The following is a 22312-nucleotide window of genomic DNA, read 5'->3' as shown; positions in this document are numbered from 1 at the left end:
TTAACATCAACAGGAACTAGCTGATGTGATGTGGCAATCGAGTGAGATGTGTGTGCTCACGGAAAATACAGAAGGCATAACAGAATTTAATGTCACCTGTGCCAAATATTCAGTGTCCTCACAAACAAAATAAATACATATACATTATAGGACAAACATTGCTGGGTACAAAATAGAACCAAATAGCTTTAATTAAACGTCGTTTAAATGTTTGTGTTATTCCACGAATATGTTTTAAGTAGAACAGAGTTTTATACCCACCTGGGCAAAGGGAAATTGATTTGTGAGCAGCAAGCAGCTGGTGGCCCAAGAGCTGCTTTGCAGGAATGGGGCTGCCCGTGGGGTCTCTCCAAACCCCCAACCCCCTATCCTCCCACAAAGTGGCCTGCATTTGTTATGGAATCACCCCTCCCAGGCTGACCACAACCTCACCAAGGGCAGAAGGAAGGCAGACTGGCAGCCGACTGGCAAAGTACCGAAACACAGAAATCTGGGAGTTCCCGTAAGGACACAGGGTTTGATTTCCCAATAGTGAGAGCACACCGAGGGTGTTCCGTAAACTCAGAGCCCAATGAATCTGGCACAAATACATTCTCCTTTCCCCCACTCCCCAAAGCCACCTTGCTTACAGATGTGAAATTTCTTTAAAAAAATTTTTTGTAATGTTTGTTTATTTTTGAGGGGGGGGGGAGAATGAGTGGGGGAGGGGCAGAGAGAGAGAAAGAGAAAATGAGAGGGGGGGAGACACAGAATCAGAAGCAGGATCCAGGCTCTGAGCTGTTGGCACAGAGCCCGACGTGGGGCTCGAACCCACGAATCGTGAGATCATGACCTGAGCCAAAGTCGGATGCTTATCCAACTGAGCCACCCAGCGCCCCAGATGTGAAATTTCTAAGGACCTCAGCACCTCCCAGAAGCCAGGCAGAAACACTACCGAGAAATCAGTGTAGCCTGAAAGGTTTATCAGGAACACAATATAGCTACTGAGGACAAATAAATAGATGTGCAGGCATAAGTTCCTTCCTGGTTCAGTTCATGCCACTCCTGAACGCTACTGTCCCTGACACTCCAGAGTGAAGGTGCCTGCCCTCCCCACCAGAGATGAACAGCAATTTCAATGTCCACACCCAACAAAAAGTGGCTGAACTTTAAAGATTTCTTTCCTCAGGGGCGCGTGGGTGGCTCAGTCAGTTGAGCATCCGGCTCTTGGTCTCAGATTGGGTCTTGATCTCACAGTAGGGAGTTCAAGCCCTGAGTTGGGCTCCATGAAGTCTCCTTAAAAATTTCTTTCCACAGGTACAGAGAAGTTTCCTAACCCATCCAAGGCAAGGAAAATAGATCATCAGACCCACTGAGACACAGAATTATTTTCCCATTCCCTTGACTTCAACATCTAGTAGAGGGTGGGGTGCATCGTGGGAAAGTGACAGTAGCCCACTTTCACGCAAGTCAGCAGTGACACAAAGAAGTCAACCCTGTTCACCCTCCAGGCCTGATGGAATCCTTGGTTTCTAGGCTTTCCCTTTCTGCTGCTCGTCTCCTGGGCAAGCCGGCACTTACTAGCATTCACTCACTCGCTCGTTCAAGTGAGAAGCAGGCAAGAACCCCCTCATAAACTCTAGTGAGGGCACGGCACCATGCCAAGCACCGTGCCAAGCACTTTATATGCTTTGCCTGGTTATCGCCATGCTGGAGATAAGAACCCAAGGTTCAGGAACATAAAGCAATGTGCCCAGCCACCCACCAGAAGGGCAGAACAGATATTCACAACCTGGCTCTACGACTGGACTCTCTGAATGCCCTCCGAGTTCCCTGTCCCCACGCTGGAGGCACGACAGAACACGTCTGAGAGGTGAGGGCCCCGCCCCTCCGCCATGTGAAACTCCCCAGATACTAAGTGTGCACTGGAGCTCAGAGAGTGTCAAACAGGACCTCGTGTGAGATTCTCAACACTGCACGGCGGCCGTCTCCCCAGTCCAGGGGAGAGAGCAGGCCGTTCCTCCCCACCCGGCCTGCTTCACCAGCAGGCCACCCTGCCTCGGCTTCCTCCCCTCCCCCCGGACCCTAGCGGAAGGTTCTTCTGTAGGCTTCCTTTGGTTCCATAAACTTCACTTCTGATTCACCTGTTTCCCAACCACTGTGTGCTGCTTTTATATGTCAACGAGAACAAAGGCTAAAAGTCAAGTCACAGTTGGTCACCTAGACTATCCAGACACGCTGAACAACAAAACTTTCCACAATGATGGAAAAGCACCGGGGGCACCTGGGTGGTTCAGTCGGCTAAGTGTCCAACTTCCGCTCAGGTCATGATTTCGCGGTTCCTGAGTCCAAGCCCCGCGTCGGGCTCTGTGCTGACAGCTCAGAGCCCGGAGCCTGCTTCCGATTCCGTGTCTCCCTCTCTCTCTGCCCCTCCCCCGCTCACATTCTATCTCTCCAAAATAAATACACATTAAAAAAATAATAATGGAAAAGCACGAGTCTGAGCCAGTGAGGTAGCCACTGGCCACACGTGGCTACTAAGCACTGGGTGTGGCTTGTGGAACTGAGGAATCAGACTGCCAACTTTAACCCAATCTAAGTAGCTGCGTGTGACCAGTGGCTAACAGACCAGACAGCACGGGTCTAGACTCTAGCACGAGCAGCAAGCACGCCCAACGCAACACCCCAGACGACCCAAGAGGCAAGGCCAAAGTGTGCACGAGATCCTGTGGGGCTTGGGACACAGAGCCCACTGGCTTCTGCTTCTCAAGGAGGCTGGGACCTCCTCCAGCACCCCTCATTCCTCTCCTGACACCCTGCTTTTTATTTCTCCCCAGCACTCAGAGCCTGACACGGTGCAGCTCTCGCCTGCGGCAGACTACGCGCGCCGTGTGTTACTTCAACTTGGGGGACGGGGTCACTGGCCGCTGCATCCTCAGCACTGGGTCCCGGGGGGGCATCCCGGTCGACCATCTGACAAACGTCTACTGAGCTCTAACTGGCATGGTTCGAGCTCGAAGCAGGCCCTCACGAGGCACCGAGTCTGGGGGACCTGCCAGAAGGCACTCAACAATGGTGGCTGCTTGGGCGGGAACCACGGAACGGCAGCAAACTGCTCTCCGCTCTTCTGGGACTCTCTGGCGGGTTCTTCTCGTGTAGCGTGTGCAGCAACGCAACCTGCTCCAGAAGGGGGTCGCCGAGCCTGGGAGAGGAAGGGCTGCAGACAGACGAGGCCCTGAATCAGGAAGGTGCCTCCTACCCAACCTACCCAACTCTCCATTTGACACACGGGGAGTAAGCGGCAGAGCGGGGACAACAGCCACCCCTGCCGACTTCTGCGAGGTGTCCTGCGGCTTCTACAGCCCCTCCCACGTGTCCGCAGCCGAGCACACAACGGCCTTGCAGAGGACCCTCCTGACAGTAGTCAAGCATCTGCAGAAACGATTCAAGGACACAGATCCTCAGAGAAGCACAGAGAAGGTGTTCCTGAGTGAGAGGCCCCCACTGTCCCCAGGCTTGGTCCTGGGCAGGGAAGATGTCTGGGCTGGTGGCCGGTGGGGAAGGCCAAAGGAACACTGACTGTAAGCCATCAGCTGAAGTGAGGATGGGGGGGGGAAGGGGGGTGGAGAAGGCCAAGGACAGCAGATGAGGAAGTGGCGCCCCACACCCCACACCCTGCACGATGCTGGTCCATGTTCCTCCCCCTCCTGCTGTCCCGGCATGCTGGGCCTCTGCAGAGGGTCACGTGGGGCTGCATGTATGCCAAGGCCCAGTGCCCAGAGCAGGACGCCCCAGGCCAACCCGTCCCCCAGAACAAGGTGCTGTTCATGAATGGGACTTTTCTTGAACCCGCACCCGCCCACCAAAGCAGGGCACCCGTCATCACAACGCCCCCGGGACAAAACCGCCGTTCCCCTTCGCCCATCCAGCCCCGGAGCGGGTAATTGAGGGTGCACTGCCTCCCTTCTTCCACTCTCCCTGACGGACCGACCAGATGCAGCTGGAACAGCACGTGACCAACCAGGGCAGAGCTTCACCGTCAGACAGACCAGGGCGGGGTTGAGGCGGAGGTGACCCCTCCAGGCTCCACTGCCAGCTGGGGGGACCTAAGCCCAGTCATCCGCACGGTAAAGGCACCCCCGCACCCTCAAGCCTGGGCCCTCACATCTTGCTCCTCCAAGTCCCCCACCCGCCCAGGTCCCCAGCGGTCCTTCCCTCCAGCTGCCGCTCACCCTCCGGACATCCCCCCACCCCTACCCAGCTCGAAGGCCAGGTCACACTCTTACCTGCTGCCTCCCCTCCCCTGCCGCCTCTCGGGTCACCCTACTCACTCAGCCAAGCACACCCACGCCCCGCACGCATGCCTGTGCCCCACACACGTAGCCCCTGCAAGCTCTCCCACCACGGAGCCAGACCCTGCCCGCCCCCTGCCACCTCGCTTCCCCATCCTACTTCCCCACGTGCCACTACGACTGTGACTTCCTCACCTCCTCCTTCATCACACCTCCTCCTTCACCCCATCGGCCCATCCTCATCCTCACGGTCAGCAGAGGACCCTGCTTCCTACTTCACAAGAAAACCCACTGCCGGCAGCAGCAGGAATCTTGCTCACCGTGGGTGGGAATGCAAAATGGGGCGGCCGGCTGCCGGCAGTTTGGTGGTTTCTCATGAAGTCAAACATGCTCTTAAATTCGATCCAGCAATCAGGCTCCTTGTATTTACCCAAGGGAGCTGAAAACTCATGTCCACACAGAAAGCGCACACGCGTATTTACAGCAGCTTTATTCGTAATGGCTAAACCTCGGAAGCAACCGAGATATCCCGCAGCAAACGAATGGAAAACCAAGTGGGTCCGTTCCAGACAATGAAATATTATTTAGTGCTAAAAAGCAATGAGCTTCATCAAGGCATGAAAAGACCGGGAGGAACCTGAAATGCACACTCCTAAGTGAAAGAAACCAATCTGAAAAGGTGACACTGTTAGGATTCCAGCTACGTGACATTCTGGGAAAGACGAAACTGTGGACCCAGGAAGATCAGCGGTTGCCAAGGGTGTGTGGGGAGGGGAGGGGGGTGGACGGTGGAGCGTGCAGGGTGTTTAGGGCAGTGGAACCACTCTGTGTGCTACGACAGTGATGGATATGTGTCACTATGTATCCATCCACACCCACGAAAGCCCAACACCGAGAGCAACCTTGATGCGGAACTGCGGACTCTGGGTGATGGTGATGTGTCTGTGCAGGTTCACTGACTGTAACAAGGTACTTCTCTGGTCAGGATGTGGATAATGGGGGAGGCCCTGCCTGTGTTCACAGATGGGGATTATATGGGAACTCTGTACTTTTTCTTCTTTTTTTTTTTTTTTTTTAAGGAGGCTCCACACCCAACATGGGGCTTGAACTCATGACCCTGAGATCAAGAGTCACATGCTGTACCGAATGAGCCAGCCAAGCACCCCAACTCTGCAGTTTCTGCTTAATTTTGCTGTGAATGTAAAATTGCTCTAACAAATCAAGTCTATTAAAAAAAAGGAGGCTGTCTGGCAAAAAAAAAAAAAAAAAAAAGGAAATACATTGAAATGACAAATCTATATTCACACACACAGCAACACAACAAAGCAACACTGAAAATAATAAAGTAGTCCAAGTGCACTAAAAAAAAAAAGGAAGCAGACTTCCACAGACCCCTACGGCCACAACCATCCTCCAGCATCCTTGCCCACAGCCCCTGCTTTACCACTCGTTAATCTGGATGATTCCACCCAGCCAGAACCAGTTTCCCTACACGAGCACCAGTTCCCACCCCTTCAGATGCCGCTGAAGGACACTGCATTGCACAAGTCCCTGTGTGTCCCACTGTCTCCAGTGCGTTCCATTCCTACTCCGCTACGAGGTCGTTCTTACCAGTAAACAAAAACACCTACGCCTCCAACCTCAAAGAAGGAGACCTCGCAGCACTTCCTCCAGCTGTCACCCCGTGTGTTTACTCCCATCTGTGTTGCCGTTGGCACCGTCTCTCCTCTTGCTCCTTCTCAAAGTCCCTCCACGCTGCCCCCCACCTCACCCCCTCCCTCCCCCTTAGTGTAGGCATAAACTACGAAACTGATAGGACAGTCACTAGGCTGGCCTTGTGTCATCAGTGAGCCCATAAAAACCGACGGGGGCTCTCCCCGGGCAAAAGAGATGCGAAGCGCGAAGAGGATTCTACACGGGGAGATTCTCTGTCCCTGGCTTTGAGGACACAGGGGACAACGGCAAGGAATAGGAGAAGCATCTAGTCGCTGAGAGCAGCCACCAGCGGACAGCCATCAGGGATCTGAGGACTCAGTCCTAAAACCACAAGGAGCCGAGTTCTGCCAGTTACCGGACTTGAACCTGGACGTGGTTCGTTCCTCACCCCAGCCTCTAGATCCCCGTGAGCCGGCCGTTACCTCAGTTACAAGGCCATTACCTCCTTGTAAGGCATCGAAAGAGAACCCACCCACACGATGATGGACCACTGATGCTGTTTTAATCCACTACATATCTGTTTGCCATTTGTCACGTAGCAAACTAGTAGACGACCAGTACGTCTCCTCCACTCAAAATTCCGCAGCTGCCCCCCTCACTCTGAGCCGAGGGCAGCGCTACGCTGGCCTACAGGCCCGGAGGTGGGACCACCCTGACCGCCACCCTCCTCATCGCTCACTCAGCCCTTCACGGGCCTCTGTGCTGTCCCTCCACTGCACCGGGCCGGCCTGGGACTCTGCTCTGCCCGGCGTCTGCTTGGTCAACTTCCTCCCCTGCTTCGTCTTTGCGCGAGTCTCTCCCCCTCATGCACCTGACGGGCACCGCGTCGGTGGGCCACGCGGACCAGCCTATTCTATGGCCCGGCCCCTCCAGGCTCTGCTGCCTCGTCTCTCCCATGGCGCTGATCGGCACCAACATCTGTGCTCCCCTACTCACGGGCTACCACCCACCTCCCTCCGCTAGAACAGAAGCTCCTCAAAGACAAGTGTCTTTGTCTTGTTCACAGACGAATCCCAAGCACCTAGAACAGCGCCCTGGCATACGGCAGGTGCTCGGTAAGTATTTCTTGGGAAAAACGTATGATGAGAAACGTGTTGCAGGGCCTAGCACAGTGCCTGGTACACTGCAGGCACTCAATAAATCATGGCTGCGATTTGTTGCCAAAAGGAAGCAAAGGAAGCAAACGAAGCACAGCCCGGCACGGGGAGGCAGCCCACCCCGACGATCTCCGCCGCTCTTTCTGAGCACAGCCTCCTGCTGACGGACAGGCTCTCCAAACGGCTCCTGCAGCAGCAACCAGACAACCTCCAGTGTGTCCTGCCCGGACAGCTGGCCTCCTGTGGCTCCCGGCAGCCACGTCTGCAGAGGGACACCATGTGTGACACCCTCTCCACGCTGGAAGAACCACCTCGACATGAAGTTTACCTGGAGCCAGAGAAACCTCTCCAGTCGGGGCTCCAGTGACCTCCCGGGTGCTGCAGCGGTGGGTGTAACAGCTTCGCTGCGTAAATCAGCGGCTGGAGAAGAAAGGCAGGCATTCCATAATCAAGGGGTTGGGCTGCTGACAACCCGCCTGGCACAAGAAGTCGCACAGAGGAATGGAAAACCCGGGGTGGGGTCAGAGGACCCAGGCTAAGCGTGTGCCCGTGCAGACACTCACAGCACAAAGGACCACAGTCCGAGTAGCCGAGACGCCTCACGGACGTTTGGTTACTACCATGTCAACCACCCGACTAGGGGGCCTTGGTAAAATCTTCTCTGCTTCTCCCACTCACAGCCTCCCGGGCCTGTCATGGACCCTGCCCTTCCCCACAGCCCGCCCCGGAAGGCCTCGGGACACAGGGCTGACCGCAGCCTCACTCCCACCCGGCGGAACACCCAGATAACTCCAACACTGCGAGAGGGAAAGGCCTTTTAATCCGCTCACACACGACGCCCTCTTCCTATTCAGGGAATGCCGTGCCCTGACGGAGACCCACAGAGTGACCTCCCCGACCTGCTGCAGTCTCCTCCAGCCTGCCCTTGCACAGTGCACCTGTCTGCTCCAGGGACATGCTTGCAGGCTCTGCGCTGCACCTCTAACCACAGCTCATCTCCTCCTGCCCTCCCGGCCCCAGGTCCGCACCCCCATGCTACAAAAGGCAGCGTGGGGGCGGGCTCAGTCAGGAGAGCATACGACTCCAGATCTCGGGGTGGTGGATTTGAACCCCGTGTTGGGCACAGAGATTATTTAAAAATAAAGAAGTAAATTTTTAAAAAGAGGTCGTGTGTCTCTTATAGAAAGAGCAGGGACTTTGGAGTTGGGCCAGTGAACGTTCAGGTCCCAGCTCGGCCATGTGGTCTCCGCTGGGCAGACAGGCCCCACCTGACGGCTGCGCAGTGCCTGAGAACAGGTCAAGTGCCCGGTGCAGAACACGCACTCGGAGCAGGACAGCTACTGCCTCCCCCGGGAGCTGCTCGGAAGGCGTTGCTGAGCCTGCCCCCCACCACCCCCCCCCCCCCCGGCCTTGTCCCCAAGGCAGTTCACCAGCACCGGTGCCGACCTTTATCTCACTGTCCGCTCTTACATGCTGGGTCTTGGGTCTGAATGCGGTCCTGAAAGCCCTGCCCAATCTGGGCTCCCACACACCTTTCTGGTCGCCTCTCCTACCTCTGCGCTTTCCCAGCAATGCTGAGCTTTCTCCTGCTGCCATGACTCTACCCACGCCGATCCTTCTGCCTAAGGAACACTGTCCCGACCTCGTGCATACTCTCAAACACCCGCTGCCCCCTGTATTTCTTTCTGGACCTCCCCAGGGGCTTGCTGCCGTGTTCCCATCTCTCTTCAAGCCATCATCACACCGCACGCGGATTTACACGGTGGCCTCCAGCACTAGTCAGCCCAGCCTCGTATCTTCTGGCTTCCCTGGCCCCCTAGCACTCCGAGCTCAGCACCGGGATCACTTTCCTGTTCATGGCTCCGTAAGGCAGGGGCCCTCAGCTCATTTTGCAAACAAGGACACTAAGGCCCGGGAGAGGCTGAGTGCCTGCCTTACCCGAGACCACATGCCAGCAAATAGCAGGTCAAGGGAACGCCAACCAGCGCTCCTGCCCAAGTATCTCAGTAGTGCGTGCACACGCATGAGCGGGCGTGCGTGCACGTACACACCAGCGGCTGTTTTCTGTAAACCCTGACATCAGGTCAAAGCCACCAGAACATCAGCATGGGAACATGCTAATCCTAAAGCGGTCAAAGTCAAGTCAGGCAAAAATAAACAAGACAGGGATATGCCTCCTAGATGCCTAGGGCTTCACATCCACATACACTTCCTCCCTGTGACACGCGAACTTCTTTCTGTTTTCCAGACAAGAATCCTAAGTCCAGAAACCCAAGCCCTGCATCCCCGCTATGTTAAGCTACTTCACTACCCGTTGCCTCGGTTTCCTTACCCATGACGAAGAATTACTTACCTAAATCTATCAGCTTTCGGTGCAGGATACAAAAACTACAAATTTCGAGCAGAAAGGGATCTAACTCAAGGACTTGGGTGATTTCAAAATCTTCGTGAGGCCTCAAGTAGTGGGCTCTAAGCTGGGCCCCCAGGAACAGCTCCCCACACCGTGCCTGCGTCGAAGGTGCCAAAGAACCACGGGATTCAAGAATGCAGCAGGATCAGGAACCCACCACCACGGCCACCCCTTCCACCGCGGCTGCCTCTCAGCGGCCAGGAAATGAATACTCGGCTGATGCTGGGACCCGATTCCCGCCCAGAACCCCAGGCCCAAGACACACACTTCTAACCCTGGCCGCCACAGGAAGGAAGGCGGCCTGGACTGAATGAAGGTGGCCTGGAGGAGGAACAAGCCCGCCGGTGGGATCTGCCTACCGCCCCGCCCCACACCGTGCTCTCTCCCGTGATGTGCCACAAGGCTGAGAACGGTACCTCGCAAGCTCCAGAGGCTGCCTGCTATTCCCGCACAGGGGGTGCCGGCCGGCACAGGTTTCTCAAGTACGGCCGCCCTGCTGGGAAACTCACCTCTCAAGAGAGAAAGCAACGACCCCACTCCTTCCTCAGCGCGGCTCCCAAGTGATCAGATCCCCAAAGCCCGGGTCAGTACAGAACTAAAAGTTTAGTTCAACGCATTCACCCCAAGTCAAGATGCCTTAAAGATTTGTTTTTCTTAAAACAATGGTTTCACATTTTTCCGTATAGCAGGTCCCTAAAAAAGGAGAGACCTTACACGAAACTCCGACAGAAGCAGAGAGCAGGGCCAGAGATGTGATCTGCACACTGGGTTTCTGCTCTGTCCAGAGCTTCTCTCGCACGGCCTCACTGAATTCTTAACAACCGCTCTTTAAGACAGGTGTGATGAGCCCCCCGGCACACACGGGGACCGCGGAGGCGAGGGGAGCTCCTGAGATCACACAGGTCAAACCTGGGTCCCCTCGCCTCTGCTACAACTCAGGGGGTGCCAGGGTGAGCCGGGCGCAGACCTCGCCCCTAAGCGGCCCGCAGCCAGGTCGGGAGGCAGACCGGAAAAAGGCACCACTATGGTTCTTTACGGGCAGCCCGAGGTCGCACCGCCCCAGCCGCCCCTCCTCCCCACGCCCTCTGCTTCTCCTGCCTCCGGTGCGGCTCGAGCATCTCCCCCAGATCACCTCCTCGGACAGCTTCGTAAAGGGCCACCCAAAAGCAGCTGCAAGTGCTCAAAGCTGATTACCACCTTCCGGGCCGGCGCAGATTAGCAGCCTTGAACCCCTGGCTTCACAGAAAGAATGCTTCTCCTGCAGACAAGTGTGTTACTGACTTCCTCTCCCCTTGTCCGCCCAGGTGTCTAGATAAGTACTGTTAAAACACAGCAGGCCCTCGGAATCCCACAACAGTCCCTCCCTCCAAACGAGATGAGGATCCTCCTGAAGTTGTATTATATTAGTGAATTTCCTTCAAGGAGACGAACACCAACACTCACAACCCGTTAGCCCAGTGGTTCTCAACGGCTGGGTAACTTTGCCCACCACCCCCCCCACCCCGCGCCTCCCCAGGACATATGGCTATGTCTGGCTGTCGTAACCGGGAAGCGCTCCTGGCACCTAGAGGGCAGAGGCCAGGGAGAGCCATCCATCTCAAAGCGTCAACAGTGCAGAAATCCCGATTTAACTTTCTGAATAGCTTCTGATTGAAGTAAGCACAACGTTAAGAGAAGAACTAAAGAAAACTTTAGAAAAACGTATTTTAGAAATGACAATATTTATGGGGCTCCTGGGTGGCTCAGTCAGTTACTCGTCCGGCTTCAGCTCAGGTCATGATCTCGCGGTCCGTGAGTTCAAGCCCCACATCGGGCTCTGTGCTGACAGCTCCGAGCCTGGAGCCTGCTTCGGATTCTGTGTCTCCCTCTCTCTCTGCCCCTCCCCCTGCTGACACTGTCTCTCTCTCTCAAAAAATAAGTAAAGGGGCGCCTGGGTGGCGCAGTCGGTTGAGCGTCCGACTTCAGCCAGGTCACGATCTCGCGGTCCGTGGGTTCGAGCCCCGCGTCGGGCTCTGGGCTGATGGCTCAGAGCCTGGAGCCTGTTTCCGATTCTGTGTCTCCCTCTCTCTCTGCCCCTCCCCCGTTCATGCTCTGTCTCTCTCCGTCCCAAAAATAAATAAACGTTGAAAAAAAAAAATAAAAAAAAAAATAAGTAAACATTAAAAAAAAAAAAAGAGTAGAGTAAAATAACTTCCTCAAGGTCACACAGCTTTTAAGGGGGAGAGCTCACACTGGACCCAGCCAGTCTGACTCCTGCCACCAGCACTCAACTTCAGTACCCTCACAGGCTCACGCACTCACACAGCCCTCACGCCCCGCCCCCATGTGTCTGTGTCCCCCAGCAGCTGTGAGCTCCGTGAAGCCCGGGACCTCTCCGCTCAGGGCGGAATCTGCAACAGAGGCACCTACTGCAGGCTGGGTGAAGAATGGATCAAAAGAACGAAGGGAGCCTGGTCCCTGTCACTTCTCTGCTCCTGTCTTACCCAAGCCGCCCTCATCAAGCAGTCAGGGCCACCAACAGGTCTGCTGCCTCAGGCCACAAGTCCCATGACTGTCTCCACCCCTTCCTCGGAGCCTCGTTCTCGAGACCAGCCTTCCACAATACTGTCTACGTTTCCTCCTATGATTTCCTCCTATGATTTCCTAGAAATCGGCTCCGTGAGGACAAGGACTAACAGAGGCTAGGGTAAAGGAAGTTGCCTGGGGGCAGGGGATACAATGGAGAAACAGGACTCAGAAGCTTGGGCTGGAAACCCCAGAGAACCAGCTCCGGCCTCAGCCCTGCCCTCAACGCAACTCATACGGTCCTAACTGTGTACCAGGCCCTCTCTGTAACCCACCTGTAAAATGTTTTGTGGGTTCCAAACATTTTTGGCACAGAACCCTTTTCCCCTCAAAGGAACCCTAGGTTGAAACTCTTCTCCAACACTTTAAGATTCTAGGACAAAAAACTCACTAGACTTAGCACATGGTATCACATATTTTGATCCATTTGTCATTAATATTCCACCTGCTTCCCAAACGTACTTAACACTGGCTCACAATAATGTGACAGCCACCAAAAGGGTAAGGGAGGGGGCGCCTGGCTGGCTCAATCAGTGGAGCGTGTGACTCCTGATCTTGGGGTTGGGAGTTCAAGCCCCACATTGGGTGTAGAGATTACATCCATACACACATACGTACATACACTTTAAAAGAAAAATTTTAAGCGGCATGGGGACAAGAAGCAAAGAATAAAACACAGATGTGGGACATTCAATTTCCATGGCACCAAGTTATGAAAGATTTTCAAGAAACGGCAGCTTTACCGTACTATATAATCTCACTTATACATGGACTCTGAACAACAAAGCAAAACAGGAAGAGGCTCAGAGACAAAGAACAGCCTGGTGGGAAGGAGGTGGAGACGGCAAAACAGGGGAGGGGGATTAAAAGGAACACACTTCCAGTTATAACACAAGTCAGATGCAGGGTGCAGTGCACAACCTGGGGGACACAACACAGTAACAGGAAACAACTTTACATGGTGACAGATGCCAGTGAGATCTGCCTCAATGATCACTCGGTGACATACATAAACGTCCAATCACTCTGCTGTACACCTGAAACGAACATCACACTGTGTGTCAACGACACTTCAATTAAAAAAAAAAAAAAAAAAAAAGTAGCTTCAGCAATGATCCACAGTGATCGACGGTGTTTCCTTCCAAAGGAGAAGAGGCTCCAACACAGACGCGAGACGAGGCAGCGGAGCAAGGTGGGGTCCTGACAATCCCAGGGGGCAACTGCCACCTGAGAGCTTACTCTGTCTGGGTCCATCCAGGTTCCCACGTGTGAACCCACTTCGGCCCCATGACCACACGTGAAGCAGGTCTCAGAAGGGTACCTTGTGTGTCAACAACACATTTTGTGCTGGGCGCTTTCTAATGCTCGTTTAGAGATGAGAAAGTGAACTCGCAGAGGTGAGGTAACTTGTTCAAGGTCACACAGCTAGGATGTGGGCGCAGGTCTGTTAAATCCAAAGCTTAGCTCTTCCCTCCGGGCTGCTTCCCAGCCACCCCCATTGCGAACCAGGCTTCCCAAGTTTGCCAAGAACCCCACGTGGCTCTGAAAACCTGCCTCGCAAGCCCTTCCCTTGAGATTCTGACTCTGGCGCTCTGGGGTGGATCCTGAGAAGCCACGTGTACCAGGCACCCAGGTGGTACCCGTAACCAGGAAACGCTGAAAACAACGACCTGAGTAAAGAGAACAGCTCGGCCACACACATCTGAACCACAACCTGCTTTAGGGCTCTGATCTCAGAAGGGACGGTGACCGTCCCCCCCACAGCTCCTGGGCTCCTCCCCCTGAGTCGGTCCTGAGTTCTACTGAGTTCTGGGACTAGGGATGCTACTTGGGGTAGCTTGACGCCTGTCTGTCGGCACATCGGGGACAGGAGGTGCCTCAGGAACCGCAGCTGCGCCAAAGATCTTCTCCAAGTCTGGTCTCAGGCTCACTCGAGACGCCGCACACGCAGAGGACGAAGCAGCGGACGCGGCGGGGAGTCACCATCGGCGCCCGCAGTCACGGAGTCTCCAGCTGACTCTGCCAGCACGGCACACCACCTCACGGGGACCCCCAGTGCCACAAAGTGTCCCACACGGGCTTTGCTACGGTACACACACTCGGGGGGAGCTGCAGCGGACCACGGAAACAGGCCCGGAGCCCACACGACGAGCAGCTGGGGAGGTGGCCACTCCCCCACACCCCCTCTCGCACAGCCCCCGTGCCCTTCCTCACGGCGCTGCACGGCGTGGGGGTTCACAGAGGCTGTGTGACAGACTGACGTGTCCCCGCCCACCGCCCCCGGCCCGTGAGCCCTCCCCAAAGTCATCACCTGTCACCACTTCCATGGTCCTACTACTCCCGTCTTACCTGCCAAGAGCAGAGCGGGGGACATACACGCCTGCTGAACAAAACCACGAGAGCACAGGTAAGAGGCAGGTCCTCTGCGAGCCGTGCCCCCAGGGCCCCAGCAGCCCCGGCTTGGCGCCTGCGTGGCCTGGTCCTCACGCAAGTGGGAGAGCGGCGGCTGTGGGGCCGTGCGAGCACACACCCCGGCAGCAGGGCCTGGGCCACAGCAAGGACGCCACGGCACAGCCACGCAGGGCACGGGGGCCGGAGGTGGAAACGCGGGTTATTAATGCCGAGACCACCCAGGTTGGCACGCTGTGCTTGGCCCAAGAGGCTCAAGTTATTAGCATAAAAGGCCCTTCAGGGGACAAGGTTGATTTGGTGGCACCGGCCCCTTGTGGATCACCCGCAGGCCCAGCAGCAGGTCAGAGGCCGGGAAGGGACAACAAACTGTGCGAGTGCGCCAGGGAGGGACACAGAAGTGACAGCGGTGAGGACTCAGACAGCAGAATCACCAACACAGCTCCACAGGACCCTGGGCCACCGGGAAAAGACGCGATTGCCTGCGTGACACAGGGCCTGCTCAGCAAGGCAGGAAACCCCTGTTTTCGATGAGGGCATGCGGCTGGCCCGGTCACCTAACCCCTGCAGAGACAAAGATGGTGTTACCTGGTAAAGAAGTTACTAAATGGTCCCAGTATTTTCGATTTACTCCCATCCTCCGTTCCATCGACACAGTCCTGCCGGCGCAGCTCCCGGGTTTCCTTGGCGGAGCTCAAGGTGACGTCAGTGAACTGAGGGTCGTCATCATTCTCCAGGGTCACGATGGCACTGGAGCTGCTCGTGACCACAAGGTCCAAGATGTCCTCATTGCTGACGGAAAGCGTGGCTGACAGCTCCGTGCCGAGGCTGGACACGCTGCAAACGGAGACATCGTCGCTGCGGTTCAGGGCCTTGGAGGCGGGGCTGTAGAGCTCGGCCGCGTCATAGCCCGTCCGGGGGAACGTGGACGACTTCCGCACGCCCCGCTCCCACTCGGCACTGCCGGGAGCCGGTGGCGTGTAGGACGGCAGCGGGCACGCGCTCTGGCAGGCTCGCTCCGGGACGGTCCCCGACTCAGATGGCTTCCTCTTCACGTGGGCCACACTGCAGGGGACAGGTTCCGGGTTACCGATCTCGAGGGTGGGAATGCCCGAGTCCACGGACTTAAGGCTGTGCTGATCTTCTAAAGGCCCAAGCTTCAGCTTGGGCCCGTACTCTGGCAACGAGAGGGATCTGGGTGCCTTGAGATTCAAGTGTTGTAGATTCTGAATATGATTTCCTGGCCGACCGTCCAGAATGCCCATCAAGGCTATGCCATTTGTAGAGGTGGAGAGGTTTCCATCAGTCATCTTGGTCCAAGGAGAAACTAGGAAAAAAAAAAAAAAATACAAAAATGGAAAGTAAGATCGTGGCTACAAAAGCCTAAGACACCACTCTGCTAGTGCACAGCTCGAATGTTCTGATGCCCTTTTTACAGAGGAATCCTTGAAAAAGTCCCACGTACTCGAGTTTTCATTTAGGACCAGAAGCTAGAGTTTTAGCATATATTCCCACGATATAAAGTGATAGGGCAATAACCTAAAGGCTACATACGTCTAAGGTAAAAATACTTAAACAATCCCCTTCCTCATCATCACCAGCACCACACCGGTCACATGTCTGACCCCCAGGACAATACTGGGGGCATGAGGACCAGGCCAGGCAGGGAGAGAGAGTTGTTTTTCACGTTTCGTTTTGTTTAATGATAAACAGAATACCTCCATCAAAAATACGTGAATTCATGGGGCACCTGGGTGGCTCAGTCGGTTGAGCATCTGACTCTCAGTTTCGGCTCAGGTCACGATCTCCTGGTTTGTGAGCATGCCCTATGTCGAGCTCTGCGCTGGGAGGACAGAGTATGCTTGGGCTTCTCTCTCTCCCCGCCCCTCCCTGCTCTCTCTCTCCCTCTCTCTCAAACATTCAAAAAAAAGTACATGAATTCGTAACCCACATATAAGTCAAGTTCTACTTATTCTGAGCATAAAAATCAAGATGTTGCCATCAAGACAGGAACCAAGATAAAGCAGGTATGCCGTGTATGGTAAGATGACCCCAAGCACACCCAAGTCGGCTGCGGCCCCCATGATGCTGCGGTCGCCTTACTTGCATCTGCAAGGCAGGGCATATCACCCCCATGACCATGGAGGAAACCAAGGCTCCAAGGGCAATAAACGGGTTCGAGATCATAGTGTTACTTGGTGGCAGAGCCTGGACTGACCCCAAAACGGGCCAAACCTAGTGGATGAAAAGCCTAGTGTGGGGTTGTCAAAACCCAGGTAGGAGGCTGCTTCGGGGAAGACACATAATCAATACAAGAAAAACAGACCACGGACCCACAATAGAGATTTGAGTGACAAGAGTCAAAGCTGTTGGTGACACACACCCCTGCCTACAGCGCTCTGGCCTAAGGCTGGGGTGGGAATGACGGGGTGGCAGGTGCACAGGCCTGGACAGCACAGCCCCTGGGAGACTGAGAACCCAGGTGGAGGTGATGCGACCTTCTACGGACCTTTAGAATGTCACAACTAACTGGGGCGCCTGGGTGGCTCAGTCGGGTACGCATCTGACTTCGGTTCAGGTCATGATCTCACGGTGTGTTGAGTTGGAGCCCCTCATTGGGCTCAGTGCTGTCAACATAGAGCTCGCTTCGGACCTTCTGTCTCCCTCTCTCTGCCCTTCTCCTACTCATGCTCTCTCTCCCTCTCTCTCAAAAATAAATTTTAAAAATAAAATAAATAAAATGTCAAAACTAAAGAACCTTGATGGGGTTACTGAAATCTGATCCGTGACATAAGACAAGAGAAAGAATGGTACTTTCTTGGGTCCCAATGGGACTCTTCCTGGGCTCTAACCCCAGCTGCGCTGGACTGCCTGGGCAGAATTAAGAAAAGTAGCAGGAGAAAAGCATTCCAAAGGCACTCTCTTGGCAACAGCTGTCATCAAAGAGGCAGCGGTGGAAGGTTCTGAAGCATGGCGGCAACAATGGTAACCACCCCCTTTTGGGGGTCACTGGGCCTTCCTGAACCCCTTCAGGAAGCCTGGCCCCTTCACCACGTCAACACAGCAAAAGCAAATTCACTAGAAGCGAACCAGAGGCGGGGGGGGGGGGTGATCTCCCTCCCTCCCTCCCAGAAATCGAAGGAACCAGCCAGACCGTGCAGCACTGGAGCCAAAATAGAAACGTGAAGGAATGAATCAAAATGCAGAATTCAAAAATAGACTGAACTATGTATAAAAACTTGAAATATGACCGAGTGAGTAAGGATTATTTAATCATGATGTTGTACTGATCAATTATCAATTTTTCTTAGAAGGCAGAACCACACCGCACTGCACCAAAACAAAAATACCAAATTAGACTCTAATGTAAATATAAAACTATAAATGTGTCACCTGAAGTGCTTCTCTAACCTGCAGCGCAAAAACTCGGTTTATTCTCCGAAAGAATCTGGCATCACCTCGGCACACGTGAACACAGTTTCGGTGTCTCACGGTGCCCGCCGCCCTCGGTTTCCTGGGCTGGAGCCTGCACTCTGCGTCCCCAGTCCCGAGCTCCTCCAGGCAAAGCCACGGCAAACTCTGAGACCCTGAGACCCTGCTCTAGGAAAGTGCCCGAACTCAACCCCTCTCTGTAGCGACAGGATTCACAACAGCGAGACACAGAGAGATTCACAGGTACCTGGACTGGAGAATTGTACGCTTTTCTTTTTTTAATCAAAAGGAAAATACGGTAAGAAACATTTTCAGCACATAGTTAAGAACTAACGTCTGGCAATGTCAAAAGTTCCTAGAATTATCAAAAGCACCATCAGCACTCTGACAGGTCAGGCTGGCAAAAAGCCAGCAACACAAGAGGAAATCTTCACCGTGAGCGGGGCCGAAAGCCTGGTGACCTGGCCAGCCGAAATGAAATTCTGGCTCTGCCACTTACCACGGGGAGAAGCTGAACCTTCCTGGTGCCCGGCAGTTAAATGGGGCAACAGCACGAAACTCACGGCTGCTCTGAGGATAAATGAAATGAGGCATTTCATTTGCGGGCACGTGGGCACGCCCCACGTCTGACCACAGCAGGTGCCCAGTAAATGCGAATTTCCTCTCCTTCAGCCGCATAAAGAGCTGAGTACCTGCAAAAACTGTGTTCAGACTGAGCTTTTGACACTAAAACAGGAACACAAAACAAGCGTGCTCAGTGAACACTAGGACCCCTGCTCCGAATCGCCCAGGTGAAAGCGTGCGGAAGGTGAACGAAGCAGGTCTGGCAGAGCCCTGGGGGCCAGGACAGCGGGACGAGGGCCTCTTCTGAGGAGGAAACGAATGACCTTTGAAGGCTCCACTGCTTCCAAGTCCAACTTAAGTTCCTTAAGCCTCACAAACAAGGTGGCAGCCTTCAGGGGAATAAACGGAGAAGCAAGAACGTACTTCCGTTTGCAACACACTCTTAAACCAAACCCCGCAAGGGCCAAGGCCACCTGTCCTCAAGCCCTTCCGCCTGGGGCCACCAGTACAATGAAGCCAGAAGCCGCGGTCCAGAGCACCTGCCTTCCGAGGCTGCGCACACAAAGCGCCCGCTTCTCAGAGAGGCTGCAGGGTGGACTCTGGAAGCCTGCCAGGAGGCCAGCTGCAGATGCCGGCCTCCAAGTCACACGTTCTCTAGAGACAGGATCAGCCTGAATTCCCCGAGCCGGCACGGGGTCCCGCCCCCCCCAGCCCATCCTTGCCAGCCTCAGCAGCCTCGTGCCGTCACCCTCGCGCCTCTCAAAACCCAGCCGCGCGGCCCCACTGCCCGGATGCTCTCCCCAGCTTGGCCACGGGCGCCCCTGGGGATCTGGTACGTATGCCGCAAGGAGACCCAGCCCACCTGCGAGACCACCTCCTCTGAGAAGCCTTCCCCTACTCCCCCCGGGAAGCTGCGGATCCCCCTTCCTCTTAGGCTCTTTTTGGCCACACCCCTCACACAACTGTATTTACAGCTGTCCCCAGGTCTCTCTGCTGGTTTCTAGGCTTCGGGCAGGTACAGCGCTAAGCTAACGGGTTCCAGATGCCACTGCCTGGCAGGGACTGAGGACTCAAAAATCCATTTGCGGAGTTAATCATTATTAACGACGATGTCCTAAGAGGGCAGGCTTCAGGGACAGTCCATCCAAGAAACCTCTGCTGAGAGCTGGGCTACGCTTCAAGAACGTGGTGAGCAGCGGAGGTCGTCACAAGATGAGGAAGAAAATCCCCGCCGTCAAGTCCGGGCATCGTGTGCGGACAAGAGACACAGCAAGCGAGTGACGAGGAGTGACGACGGGCTACCGCGCCACCCGGCGAGCACCAGCGGGCACGTGACGGTTCGGAAAGTAAGAGACTTCCTCCCTCTGCACTTGCTTCCCAGAGCCTCAGACAAAACCCCTCGCCCGCAGCAGTGGCCGTGGCAGCAGGCTCCCTCCCCACTTCTTCCGGGCCCAGGCGGCCAGCCACAGGCACGCGATACAAGGTTAATGATGACCAGCCATCATCACCTCCCAGACCTGGAAAAACACACAAAACGTCAAGCGCAGACATGAGGAAGGCTTTTATCCCAGGCAACAAGACCACCCGCGTTTTATTTACCAGTCACAAAACTGAGTTCTGTAGCGAGCAAAGAGCGAAGGGGCCCGAGACATTCGAATGCCCTTCTCCCCACGGGGGTAGGTCTGCAACACAAGTCAGGAAGCAGACGGCAGTGACTCTGAATGAGGTTCTGGAACACAATTCCATCTTGAACAGAAGTTTAATTTTCTTCTCTTTACTGTATATATATATATTTTTTAAAGTAGGCTCCGTGCCCAAAGTGGGGATTGAACTCACGACCCTGAGATCCAAGGTTGCTCTCTCTACTGACTGAGCCAGCCAAGCTCCCCTAATTTTCTTCTCTTTAAAAAGCGGTGGTGGGGCACCCGGGTGGCTCAGTCAGTTGAGCGTCCGACTTCGGCTCAGGTCATGATCTCACAGTTCGTGGGTTCAAGCCTCCCCGTCAGGGTCTGTGCTGACAGCTCGGAGCCTAGAGCCTCCTTTGGATTCTGTGTCTCCCACTCTCTCTGCTCCCCTGCCACTCACTCTCTGTCTCTCTCTCTCTCTCTCAAAAATAAATAAATGTTAAAAAAAAATTTAAAAAAAAAAAAAAAAGCAGAGGCACAAAGTCTTGACCAAGTCTTCGTCAATAAGCAGTTCACAAGGCCAAACCCAAATGACTCAATTACGTCCCCGGCAGAAACACCTCCACTCATCGGTGGCCTGGGGCAGAAATAATACTGCCCACCCACTCAGAGGTTCCCTCCTGTCCACAGGCCTTTGCTCGCCGCCGCCCTCCCTGTCCCAGCTCCTCCCTGGATGCTGCTTTCTCACACCCCGTCAGCACCCGGGACACTTCTGCTCTCCCTGACCCTCCAAGGAGGGCACGCCTGCCCTTGCTGCCAGACGTCCCATCAGCCCTGCTCCACCGAGTTCCATATCCTTAAATCTTTTTTTTTTTTTCCATAGAGCACGAGTGGGGGACGGGGCAGAGGGAGAATCCCAAGCAGCCTCCTCACTCAGTTGGGTGGGGGCTGGAGTGGGGGGCGACTCAATCCCCCGACCCTGGGTCATGACCTGAGCCGAAGTCAAGAGTCAGATGCCCAACCGACCGAGCCGCCAAGGGGCCCCTCCGTACCCTTAATCTTGAGAGGAGACAGGTTCTGGCTCCTTTCCGTCAACCATGGCCTGGGAATACACCTGTCACAGGGTCAAAGTTTCAAGAGGGCAGGACCAGGTCTACAGCACCCAACACCCCCAGAGCATCACTAAAACTACAACTTAATGAGTACCAGGTTCTGTTCTAAGCTCCTAACATCACCATTCTGTTTTCATAGCCCTCATAGCCCTACGTGCTACGTATTACCCCCCCCCCTTGTACAGAGGAGGAAACTGAGGCCCGTGGCTCACCCAAGAGCTCCACTTTTATGTGGCAGCAGCTGGGGCCTGAACCCAAATCTGTGACTCCCAGGCCCCTCGGTCTCCTTTGCTACTTACACAGCTCTAAGGCAGACGTCAGGAACCTCCCCAAATCCTCATCCCTCCCGTGAAAGAGCAGACTGCCTTCCGCCGTTTCCCAGATGGGAACGAAGCCAGGCTTGAGCCGCGGCTGGGTAGGCGAGGCCCTACCTGAGTCTTCTCTTTCCAACACCCACGTCATTCTGTACAAGTCCCCTCCGGCTCCTTCATGCTTCCTGGGGAGAAGTCTGGTGAGACCACCAGCCTCCTGGCAGGACTGGTGCACACACACACACACCTGCCAAGCTTTCACCTTGACCCTGGAGGACAGGACCAGTCAGGAGAAACAGGCTAGTTAAGCCTCTGAAGTGAGGTCCCCTTTTTTTTTTTTTTAAGTAATCTCTACACCCAACGTGGGGTTCAAACTCTCGACCCTGAGATTAAGAGTCACGCTCCTCCGACTGAGCCAGCCAGGCACCCCTGAAAGGAGGTTCTGACACCAAGGAGAACCCCCTGATCTAGGTGGTATCTCCCATATAAATGAGCCTGCTTTGTACAGGGCTCCACAAACACCAACCACTGGGAGTCCCTTTCTCTCTTTAATGTCATGGCTTACACAGAAAGGACCCTGGAAAGAAAGGCACAGGATGTTCTGGAACTCGCGTTCCTTGGCATTAACAATTAACATGAGCCGCCTCTGCTCACCAAGTGTGCTTTAGGTGTTAGGCGCAGTGTTCAGAGTTCACACCCGCAATCTTTGTAACCTCCTCAGCAACCCCGAGAGTTCAAGGTACCCTCACCGCCAGCTCACACACAAGGAGACAAGGCACAAGGGGCACGTGTCACGAAGT

At 54.9% G+C, this 22312-nt stretch overlaps 1 protein-coding gene across 13 annotated transcripts in view; it reads right to left on the bottom strand.

The window, feature by feature from the left end:
* LOC106982728 (TBC1 domain family member 14) overlaps positions 1–22312 on the bottom strand; it is a 210505-nt gene that overhangs the window by 82648 nt on the left and 105545 nt on the right. For 12 of the 13 annotated variants that reach the window (XR_008296436.1, XM_053217622.1, XM_053217623.1 and 9 more), the window contains one exon: positions 15057–15795. Coding sequence is in view for 12 of the 13 variants with exons in the window: in XM_053217622.1 (XP_053073597.1) it covers positions 15057–15795 (739 nt within the window). In the remaining variant the exon portion in view is untranslated. Of the gene's footprint in view, positions 1–7412; positions 7792–15056; positions 15796–22312 lie in introns of those variants that run through there. The other variant, XM_027075105.2, reaches the window with a different exon arrangement.

This window comes from Acinonyx jubatus, chromosome B1 (genome assembly GCF_027475565.1).
Source record: "Acinonyx jubatus isolate Ajub_Pintada_27869175 chromosome B1, VMU_Ajub_asm_v1.0, whole genome shotgun sequence".
Classification (NCBI taxonomy): domain Eukaryota; kingdom Metazoa; phylum Chordata; class Mammalia; order Carnivora; family Felidae; genus Acinonyx; species Acinonyx jubatus.
This window is presented reverse-complemented; position numbering and strand designations above follow the sequence as displayed.